We start from the raw sequence: 11,882 nt of genomic DNA, 5'->3' as shown, positions 1-11,882 counted from the left end.
TTGTGAGGAAATCTGAAGAAATTAAAATATTGAAAAATTTCTTAAAATTAAATCTTGCAGAGTTGAAAAGTGCCAAACTTAGAGGGTTTAAAATTCTAAATTAAAAGTTTATACATATAAAGTGTATCAACTTAAAATGGCTTAAATTTGAATATTTTAGACTGTAAATTTGTTAATTTAAACTTCTGAAGGTTCAAATTTTCTTTTCATACACTTACTACTTTTTTATTAATGACAATTTTTTATTTAAATATTAAGGTTTTAATTTAAAGTTGTTAAACGCTAAAAACTTTTTCAAATGAAAATTATTCAATCCTTAACACTTTAAAATTAATATTTGAATCATCAGTTCCAATTTGAGATTGTTTATTTTCGATTTCTTTCAAATTCTATATTTTATTAAGGTCATCAATATGAATTTTATTCTTTCCAAGATTTATTAATTAAAATTCTCAATTTTCAAAATCTGCGTATCGTCAGTCTTAAATTTGAAACTTAAGAATGTTAAATTATTTTTACCATCAACAACAAGTTGAAAAAGTACTCGAATTTACCAATTAAAAATTACGAAACATACCAATTTTTTGGTTATATATAATATAATATTCAAATAATGTAATATTCAAACAAAAGGATGAATTTTTCACAAAACTTTTGAATTTATAAAAAAAACTTTATTTTTAATAAATTACTTCCAATTTGAACTAAAAAGATGAATCTTCAGAAAAAATCTATTTTCTTAAAAAAAGGAGTTCAACTTTCGAACAAGTAGTTAATTTTTCTATAAAAAAGCATAAAGTTTTAACAAAATAATTGAATTCTCAACATAATAACTAAATTTTTAACCCGAAATAGATTAATTCTGAATCAAAAATACAATAGTAAACTTTTCAATTAGAAAGCATTAGCTTTCAATAAAAAAAAGATTAATTTTCTAACAAAACATCAATTTTTAATTTCAAAGGTCAAATTTTATGTCCAAAAACATGAATATTAAACAATATAATTGAAACTTCGACCAAAAAGATATAATTTGTTGACAAAATAATCGAATTTTCAACCAAATAGTATATTTTTTAACAATAGAGATGAGTGGACAGCCAAAAATATGATAGTAGACTTTTGAATGATTAATTAATTGTAAATCTTTCAAATTGAAACATTTTAAAAGAGCAATTTTCATCATTTATAGTGTTGAACAATATTCTCGACCATTTCTCACCAAATAAAATGTGAGAACACAATTTCGCATACCTGGCTAAAATGAGTTAATGTATTCTCAAGTTGTTAATGTCCTGGTCGATATATGCGTCCTTTACGGAAACTAATTTCCGTCAAATTTTCTTCTAACTTGAACAAGTTAAACAACAAAATCACCAAATGTTTTCAAATTTTAACAAATCATCAGATCATCAAAAAAATGATAACATAAAAAAAGATTACTATTGTGTGATTCTTTTTGCGAAAACAATTTCAAACACTGGCAGTATTTTATATTATATTGAACGTTATTACTTATTCCAAATCGATCCGACAGAAATAGACAACTATTTATTCCCGAATTTCCAAATCGGAATACTTCTTCAGCGAGATCAACTATCACCTTTATTTTTATTATTTATTAACTTTACTTGAGATTTCCCTCAGCTTTCAACTCGTTTTGATGAGGAAGAAGGAACCCGCGGAACTTCACAAATACAATTTGACTACACGGCCAGATGAGTTAATTTTTAATTAATTGCATGCTGCATTCTGGTCGCGAAGATATCTCGCGGCCTGGTTTTTTTCATGAGTTGTCCGGAAGTTTGACACTATCTCCTGGCGACATTTTTACGGGTCGAGAGAAACATTGTATGTAGTGTATCGATTTGCACGCCTAACCATTTCACAGACAAGCGTTCAGTATTTCATTGTGTGAAAATACATATAGTGTGGGTTTGTCTCAGGCGCATGTACAAATATATGAATATATATGTAGGGTATGTGCTATATATACATGTAGAGTTGAAATCGATAACCTTGATCATCCCTTATAGCACCGGGGGTGCCGGAACCTTTTACCGATCGAAGATGTCAACCAGATTTCAGGGATAAAATTACAGTAATATAGCCGGAAATAGAATTTTTCTTCATCCCCTAAGCAGATTGCAAATCGAATTTCTCGATGATAAATCCCCTGGTATTTATACAGGAAATACCACTTAATACGATGAATGGATCTTAAAAGGAACAAGTGGTGTTCTACTTGAAAATAAATATTAATTCTACATTTTTAATATATAATATTAATTACAAATTTTTTTTCTTTTTTGGCTAGGGCCGAATTTAGAGGTGTCAAAAAGTCTCAGAATTTAAAAAGATTACCAATTTAGATGATCCAAACTGAACTGTTTCATATTTTAAAATTTTAGAGTTTAAAATTCAAGATTCAAAAATATATAAAAGATCTATTTTTATAATCGAGCAAATGTTCAAATCTACACTATACAAATGTAAGAATTTTAATTCAAATATGATAGGAATTCATAATTAGACTCTTTAAAAATTAGAATTGTGTAAATCTTTAAATTTCCCAGTGGGCACAAAATTTGGTACGTCTTTATGACATCGTTACGACATGTTTACGACATCCTATGTCCATGTCGTTTCGGCGCCTTTGCGATATCGTAAAGACATCGTCGAATCATACGACTTATTTACGATATCGCAAAGACACCTTAACGACATGGACATAGGATGTTCTGAAGTTGTCGTAACGATGTCGTAAAAACGTCGCCAAATTTTGTGCCCACTGGGTTTTCCATTTTTAAAATTTTTAAATTACGAACTGAATTTGTTTAAAATATTTGAAATTTAAAAAAAGCATAAATAATGAAAAATTCTCTTACTATAAATGAAGCACTTGAAATAAAACAAATACGTCGAACGTGAACAACAAATTTTTCATTAAAACGTTAATAAGGGAATAATTTCTAATTGAGAGTACTCAAGAACAGAACATTTCCAATTTGGAAATGATAAAAAGTGCAACCATTATTGTGCCATTATAAAATTGAACAATCCGGAATTCATTATAAATTCTATAAGTTTAAGATTAGAACATTTTTAGGAGAAAGCATTAGAAATTAAACAAAATATAAAGGCTTGAAAATAAAAATACAATTTTAATCATTGTCCCGAGCAAATTTGAATGTAAAACACTGTAAACACCCTTCGTTAATATTTTGATTTTCAAAAAATTGATTTTATATTAACGTTGGAGTTTTTCTGTAGCAAAGCAGAAACTTTGATTTGTTAAATTTTAAATCATATAAATTCGTAATTATTCAGTGGTTAGATTTTATAATTTATTTTAATTCTTAATTATTAATAACCTTCACATAGAAAATTCTCTAGAAACAGGGAAATGGGATGCTTTTTCACGAAAACAGGGGAACAAATTGTTTTAAATAAAATTCTAGTAGATGTGATATTTTTTCGAGGTATCAAGTCGATACATACTGCATTTTCAACAAAATAGCTCAATTTTCAACAACAAAAAAACATGAATTACCTACCAATAGAGAGGAATTTTCAACAAAAGATTTGAGTTTTCAAGCCAAGAAACAAAACTTGTTTACTAAATAGTTAAATTCTCAATTAAAAAAATCAATTCCAAGCAAAATTATTCCATTTACAACCAAGTAGATGAACTTTTAAGTAAAAAATATGAGTCTTAAACCAAAACGTCGAACTTTTAAGCAAATTGCTAAATTTTCAATCTACAAAGACGAATGTTTAAGCCAAAGAGACGAATTTTCATAAAGATTTGAATTTTAAACCAGGAAAGAAAAATAAATCCGCCAAATTGTTAAATTTTCGAACCAAAAGACTAATCTTTTACAATAAACTTTAATTTTTAACCTTTAAATATAAATTTTTAAGAAAATTTTATTTTCTACCAAAAAAGACGAATTATCGACAATATAAATGATACCTTATTTAAAAAAGATCCCAGTGGAATATAAGTTTGGAAATATCAATTTTTTGTCTGCCAAAACGGCGGACTAAATTTAATTATGATATTTTATATTTTTTAAAGAAATTATAGATTTAATAATATAATACATAATAATAAATTCATTTAATACTGTTGCGCAAGGTAAAAAAAATTATAAAAATATTTTTTGACGGTAATACAAATTATTTCTATTAACATAATTATTTTATATTTATAACTGATCGATTAAAAAGACTAGGTTTATCTTCTTTAAAGTAAATTATACTCTGTCTTCCTGTTCTTTCTTTTGCATTCCTTCATTTTTTAATTCCTCTCAATACGCTTCCATTACATTTTTCCAAGTCGATTAAAAAGAATAGATTTGGCTTTTTTTTACTCCTTGGTGTAACTTTCGACGGAGGAAAATGCACGTATTAATGGGAATGCAGATTCTGAATTTTTCTGAATTCTTCTCTTCTTACCGGGTGAAATTTCAATTTAAAAGGACGAATTTTATCTCCAAAAAGATAAATGTTCAACCAAATAATTGAAACTTCGACCAAAAAAAATAATTTTTTTGACGTAATGAACAAATTTTCATCCAAATAGTAGATTTTTTAAATAATAGAGATGAGTTCTAGGCCAAAAATATAACAGTAGACTTTTTGATTCAAAATACGTAACTTTCAATGAAGAAAAGATTACTTTTCTAACAAAAGATGAATTTTCAATCCAAAGGGATGAACTTTATATCTAAAAGACCGAAAGTTCAACAAGACAGTTGAATTTTATATCGAAAAAATTGAGTTTGATGAAATAATTGTACTTGCAACTAAGTGGTAGCATTTTTAAACAAAAGAGACAAATTCTTAGCCAAAAATATAATAGTAGACTTTTCATGTAAAGAGAATTAAGTTTCAACTAAAAAAGATTATTTTTCTACCAAAGATATAATATGAATTTTTTGACAAAATAATTGAATTTTCATCCAAATAGTAGTTTTGCCAAACAATTGAGATGAGTTCTGAACCACAAATATAATAGTCATCGTTATAATTGAAAATAAGTAAGTTTCAACCAAAAAATATTACTCTTCTACTAAAAAATCAGTTGCAAAATTGAATGAAAATGGTAATTTATACTTGGCCTTTAAAATATTTACATTTAAGGGCATGCGACACAGTGGAATTCCTACATTACCAACCTCTTTTTTCTATAGAACAAAATTTTTTTTTTGAACCATAGAACTTTTTTTGTAAATCAAATATCGAACTCAACATTTCAGGAGAGCATTAGAAGACATTATCCTACGTTTATGTACTGCATTTGAATCGAAATTTGGCAAAAAATTTCAGAAATAATTTTTTTTTTTAAATTCCGATTCAAATGCAGTACATAAACGTAGAATAATGTCTTCTTATGCTCTTCTCAAATTTTGAGTTCGATATTTCATTTACCAAAAAAGTTCTATGGTTCACAAAAAAATTTTGTTCAATGGAAAAAAGAGGTTGGTAATGTAGGAATCCCACTGTGTCGCATTAAAAAAATTATTATAATTACAAATTAAAAAGTATGCTTGAAAATAAAAATGTATTCACACGTATAAGTTGAGAAATTCAAAAAGCTTATCTAAATTTGAGAAAATTTTCAATAAAAAAATCTCGCGATTCAAGAAGTTAGATCATTTTTGTTAATTGTTGTCTATTTGATGAATATGGGCATAATAAAATAAAATAATAAAAAAATAAAAATCTGAAGTAAAACTGGATAAGTATTCAAATTAAAGTGTATAAATTTAAAAGGTATACAAATAAAATTTTTAAGTCATCAACTTTAAAAATAATCTTAATTTATTTAGAGATTCTTAAATCTCGTTGAATATTTTTCAAATTCGTTACTCCTTAGATAATTTGATCAATCATTGTCCTCAGAGAGATTAAATAGCCGAATTACATATCATTGAATTATAATTTATTGTAAAAATAAAATAATATATTCTTTTCTACACTTTTCAAACGAAAAAGCATTATTTTCCGCGAAGACTGTTATTAGTATTTAAAAAAATATTAATTTAGGATAAAACCCACGTCTAGTGGAAAGAAAGAAACACATAACTCTAGACTAATACAAAATACTATTTTTAAATTAATTAAGTTGCTTAATCTGAGGTCCTTATTCTCCAAATTAGGATTCTATTGTACGCCATTCTGCAAGCGTCTTCTTCTTCGCGCCATTATCAGAATCATTATCAGAATCACTTTCACTTTTAACTTCTGCCTTGACTTTTTTTTCTGGGACGTCTTCCATTTGAGCTCTAGCGATCAATTCTTTTGCTGGATTAAACACTCCGTTTGTTGGAACGTTGCAAATAAAACATCTCTTGTTAGTCTTGTAATGGTCTAAAGCGCACTTTTCGCAGAAATAATGTTTACATCTGTAAAAAAAATAAAAGTACACTTCGCTATCGTTTAAAATATAAACCGGAAATCTCTTTCAAATTAATTTCAGCAAAAATAGATTATGAATAACTTATAACAATATAAATATATAATAATAAATAATATAAATATAATAATAATTTATTAAAAAATATATTAACTACAGAAAATGTGATCATACTTACTTAGTCACTATAGGACTTTTGAAACTATTACGACAAATAAAACATTTGAAGGGAAGACTGTCCTCGTCACTGTCAATCTCATATTTTGTATCGTCTTCATCACTTTCATCTTGTCCTCCCCCGGCTGCCTCCCTTTCCAATTGCCAACCCAATTTGTAGTCGGATCGATCGTGAAGAAACTTACAACTGTCTGTAATAAATAGATGATTAACAAGAGTTTGAATCAAGAGTGAGATTTAGGTTTCTGGGCGCACACGGGTTCTGTAATTTGTGGCACTATGAGAAAATATAGACCAACATCCCACCATTGCCACCTCTACAAATTTTCTGCCCTTTGTCAATTTTAATTACAATCAGGGTGCCAGCAAAACTACATTTTCCAAATTTCCTCACTTTTCCCTGATTAATTTTTCATTTTCCCTGACTATTAGTATTTAAAGAACAAAATTTTTAACATGTAAAATTTCTAATATAGAATATTTTATAAATGAAACAAAAGTTTAGTTTTAAATTTGAAGGGTCCGCGGTCTAAACCTGTTAACTGCCATTTTTTGGGAAATGGAGTTTTTTGTATTTTCTGGAACTTTTTTTTATATGTAGTTAATATCCTGCAAGCGAAACGGCAAAATTTCTTTTCGTTTTTTTAAAATGGATTTTCGAAAATCGCGTTTTGGTATCTAGAGCTATTTTCACGTCATCTTCGATGTTATCGTCTACAGATCACTGTAAAGACGAAGGTGAGCGATGCATCTCGATTACTAACACTCAGAAAGTTTTTGCAATAAACTATATTTAATTTTTGCAAGCACATCTATGTTTGGCTTGCGATGACACTGCAGATAACATGTTTAGACCGCTGGACCCCTTGTAGATAAAATATAAATAGCTTTAAATTGTAATATAACGTTCAATTTATATTCAAATGTGTTAAAACTAACGTGTATTATTTTTCTGTAGTAAATGTATACAAAATTGAAAATTGCAAAAATAATAACGATTTTCCTTCGCCGTGTAAAATTTCTGAAATATCAGTTGACAATATAAGATCGCAACACCTTCATTTATAAATTTTTAATTTACTATTCAAGTAACTAATGTACATTTATAATGTGATTTTTTTAAATTCGATTCATAAGACCCTATAAGTGTTCAAGATAAATTGGAAAGAATTCAAGTGAATTGAAAAAAAATCAATTTATTTCAGTCAAAGTTGACTGAATTAAAAAAATTTTTAAGAGAAATCAGAAGGTTTGGATAAAATTCATAAATATAAAAGGTGAATCAAAAAGAATCACGTGGATGGAAAGCGATTTAAAACATTAAAATAGTAATTGAATTCAGTAAGTTTCAAAGCAGTCAAGGAAAATTTAAGGGATTTTACATACATAAGAATTTAAAGTGAGTTTAAAAGACTTCAAGATTAATTAAATAAAACTTTAGAAAAATCCATTAATTGAGTAGAATTAAGAGCATTAGGAAGAATTCAAGTGAATCAAAAGAATTTAAAAGAATTTAGGGTGGCGAATTGCATACAAAATTGGAATTTTCAAACAAAAATCATTATAATCTGAACTAAAGATTTAAAATCTTTTAACAATTTAGGAATTTGTTTGCCTTTTTTTGTCAGAAATTGGTATTTCAAATTAAAAAATTATATTTTAAAGAGGATTCACATCTTTTTCACAATTTTCGGTTATGTTGGCGTCTTTCACGGAAAATATGTTAAACTAGCGATTTTCACTGAAAATTTCGATATACATTTCAAAGAAGATTTACAATTTTTGAACAATTCAAGTTTATGTTGGCGCTTTAACCGGAAATCGGTTATTTTAAACAAATATCAGTCATTTCGAAAAAGATTTACAATTTTGAATGGCTTGAGTTACGTTACGTTTGTATTTTGCGTCAAAAAATGGTATTTTTAATTTAAAAAATCCTAAGATTTTTCATATTATCATTATGCTTTTTTATACCAGAAATCTATAATTTTAATACAAAATCATTCCACCCTGGAATCTTTTGAAATATCCTAAAATCTGATCCTATATACTCGTTCCATATCTTCCGCAATTCTGAGAAGTTCCCTTCAAAGCATTGAAATCAATCAAAAATTCTTTGGAAGCTTTAAAAATATCCTAGAGCCACATAGGTACTGTAAAATTGTTCCAGTTCTCCAAAAATGCAAGGAAACTCTTTAGGACTCCATGAAAATTTTTATAAATCCGTTAAAATCATTCAAATCTTTGCAAATTTTTTAATCTCTTCAAAATGCCTTGGAAACTTTTAAAATATCTTGAAATATTGTAAATGTTTTTAAATTTTTAATCTCTTTAAAATTCGGTGGAAGGTTTAAAAATACCCTAAATGCTTTCGAAATCCTTTTAAACTTTTTTCAGCTTTTGCAACTCCTTAGAATTTAAAAACAAAATTTTAAACTTTAAATTCCTTTGGACTCGTTAAAAATACTTTGAAATCTTTTAAAATACCCTTCAATATTTCAAATCCTGCGAAATATTTTGAAACCTCTTAAAACTTTTTAATCCTCTTAAAATTCTTTGGAAAATTTACAAATATCCTAAAATCTTTCAAATCATTTGAAATCCCCTCAAATTATTAAAATCCATTAAACATTTTTTTAAATATTTTAAAATATCATAAAAGCCTTGAAAGAAATCAAGAAAATTCAGATTTACGTATAGACTTGAATTCAAGAGTATTATCAACCCATGGGTCAAGTTATTGAAAGGAAAGTGGCTATAGTAAATTTATCTTAATAACGGGACTAAAAAGTGATTTGAGAAAAAAATTGACTAAAACTGACTGTGTGGCATCCCTGATTATTCTTGACAGTTACTTAAAATATTTCTTTCAAAAATTCCCTGACTGTTTTTTATCGCTTTCTGAGATGATATGATAAAAAAAAAAGAAAAAAAAAAGATACATACCTCCGAAGCCGCAAAATCCAGTTTCTTTAAAGTCTTTGCAAATATCTGGTTGATAATCCCACCGAACAGTTGCCCTTAAATTTGCCGGAGCTCGAATTGGTCCTTTTCGTACCATTCCACTCGATGCATTTCCCGCTGCTGTATCTTTCTTCTTAAAATATTGAGCGTAGTTGTTCATGCCTCTGTATATTTTGTCATCTTCCATTCCCTCCAGTTCCTAGTAAGAAAACATTAAAAAAAATATATTTCCCTTCAAAATTTTTGATCAAAATCAATTTATCATTTTTTTAGGTATTAAAATAAATACCTCGTTAATTTTTTGAGCCTTCTCAAAAATGGCTTGAGCATCTTTGTCGACTTCGGTTTCAGTTTCTAAAGTTGCTGTTGCTCCTTGATCTTGAGGTCCAGCTGGTAAAGGCGTCGCAAGACTTTTGTATGATACTGTAATGGCTTTTTCCTCATCACTGTCGTCAGAATCAGCTGCCTTGGCTTGCTTCCGATATTTAATTGTCTATAAAAATATAATGAAGGGGCTCAACCTACGGTAAAGTGAAGCGTCTTCATAGAATTACATTTACACGAAAACCAGATTTTTTTACCCTGAAATGACCGGGATTCTTTTTATCAAATTTACTAATATGCGAATTAAAAGTGATTTCATATATTGTATTACTCTAATTCTGAGCTGGAAGAAGGAATTTGTGGGCAAATCATAATTATCGCTTGGAATAAGAATTTTTCGAAAATAATTACTATTCTCACTTGGAACAGTGAATTATCTAAAGGAATTATAATTCTGAGTTGTGACATTATTGTTGTGATTTATAATTCTGTTTATAATTTCAGTAAAGAAGTATAATTTTGAGTTTAGGACAGGGAATTTCTGTGAAGAATTATAAATTTGCTCTGGGACAAGGTTAACTCCCAACAGTTAACTCCCATGGTTAAAAATTTGCAAACGTGACTACTTTATTTCGAGACCTACAAAAACACTTTTACTACAAATTAAAAACTAAAAATATACAAGTTTGAGCGATTTAAATTGAAAATAATGATTAATTGCCGAATTTAAAACAATATTTTAATTTCGATAATTAAGGTTTTTAATCGAAAATTCTTTAATTCTGAACAATTGATGTAAATAAGTCTTTTCAGTTTTCTGAATTTATAGCTGGTAAAGTATTAAAAGGCTTCCTTTTTAAAATGATACAATTTTGAATGATTTAAAATAGACCCAAATAATTTCGTATTCAGTTTTTGGAGATCTGTAAAAATTATGTTTGCTGGAAATGTAAAAAAATTCTTGATTTAAATACCAAGACGAGAAAAAAATCTCATATTGTAAAAATAAATCTTGAACGCGTAAAGCAATTTGGGGTTAGGTTTTTTAATTTTTCTCAACAACTTACACTTTGCCTCAACGGATTTGAGCAATCGACCTTTTTCTCTTTTTTAACAACAATAGTATCATCCTCGCTGCTTTCTAAAATAGCAAATTATAAACAAACGTTAATCATCGAAAGTTTGTCATCATAACCTACAAATTAGTTATAATCAAGTTTCCTTAATTAAATTATTGGATTTTAAAATCAACTATATTAATTAAATTACATTTTTTAACATACCATTATCGTCGCTCCTTCGTTTTCTCACAGCCAAATTTTTAGGTTTTCTCTTTTTAAATAAAAAAGTGCAGCTTTTCTTGTCCGATAGAGACACTGAATCGTCCATGTCTGTTTTGTAAACGTTGGCGGCTGCTCTTGTCGGGATTTTTGAAGTTTTGTATCAAGAATTTGTATCATAAATGCTTGTGTATTGATAAAACTGGTTTATTGTCGTGAGATAATTGTGTGAACTACAAGGCAACGTTTAAAAAGGTAACTAATGAATATTAGATTTGTTTGAGAGTGTGAACGAAAAGGTCACAGTCGCAAATCGTGTTTTCGGAGCATTTAGGGAGTTGCAAGAAATTAGAGTGAAATTGAGTGTTTTTCGGAAAGTTTTATGTCAAAAATCACTTCTTTATAATATTTTAATCAATATATAGTATTATGCAATTTTTATTTTCTCTGAAGTGGATTTGAAGAACTTGGCTCATTGTAGGTTATAGAATAGGGCTATTTTCAATCTATTGATTTTTTTATTTACTCTCTTTTTTGTAATTTTCAATACATTTGAGGATTTTTTTGAAATAATCTTGAGATCCTTAATTATGGAAATATTCGATTTTTTCATTGTTATTCTCATTTGACGTTTCCCCGTTAAACTGTACACAAAATTACAGTTTTTCTTGATTTTATAATATTGGAGTCAACCTTTTTCTTTCCTTATGACT

General features: G+C 27.7%; 2 protein-coding genes across 5 annotated transcripts in view; both read right to left on the bottom strand.

The window, feature by feature from the left end:
* LOC117178803 (synaptic vesicle glycoprotein 2B-like) overlaps window positions 1–1,809 on the bottom strand; it is a 20,584-nt gene extending 18,775 nt beyond the window's left edge. Inside the window, exon 1 of one of the 3 annotated variants that reach the window (XM_033370285.1) lies at window positions 1,632–1,809. The gene's annotated coding sequence lies outside the window, so the exon portion shown is untranslated. Of the gene's footprint in view, window positions 1–1,254; window positions 1,368–1,631 lie in introns of those variants that run through there. The other 2 variants (XM_033370286.1, XM_033370287.1) reach the window with 2 other exon arrangements.
* A 4,124-nt stretch (window positions 1,810–5,933) lies between these two features.
* LOC117179040 (E3 ubiquitin-protein ligase RNF113A) lies at window positions 5,934–11,492 on the bottom strand. Of its 2 annotated transcripts, XM_033370663.1 has the most exons (6): window positions 11,173–11,492; window positions 10,957–11,030; window positions 9,855–10,058; window positions 9,548–9,764; window positions 6,603–6,792; window positions 5,934–6,413 (listed from the first exon to the last, which is right to left on the bottom strand). In XM_033370663.1, the coding sequence occupies exons 1-6, from the start codon at window positions 11,276–11,278 to the stop codon at window positions 6,164–6,166; spliced, it is 1,041 nt and encodes a 346-aa protein (XP_033226554.1). In that variant the 5' UTR covers window positions 11,279–11,492; the 3' UTR covers window positions 5,934–6,163. The 2 variants fall into 2 exon arrangements, with proteins under 2 accessions (XP_033226554.1, XP_033226555.1); XM_033370664.1 differs by lacking the exon at window positions 10,957–11,030 and having other exon boundaries at window positions 11,173–11,271.
* Window positions 11,493–11,882: the final 390 nt, after the last annotated feature.

This window comes from Belonocnema kinseyi, chromosome 8, assembly GCF_010883055.1.
Source record: "Belonocnema kinseyi isolate 2016_QV_RU_SX_M_011 chromosome 8, B_treatae_v1, whole genome shotgun sequence".
In the NCBI taxonomy this organism is placed as follows: Eukaryota; Metazoa; Arthropoda; class Insecta; order Hymenoptera; family Cynipidae; genus Belonocnema; species Belonocnema kinseyi.
The sequence above is the reverse complement of the archived record's forward strand: the minus strand, read 5'-3'. Positions and strand labels throughout refer to the sequence as shown.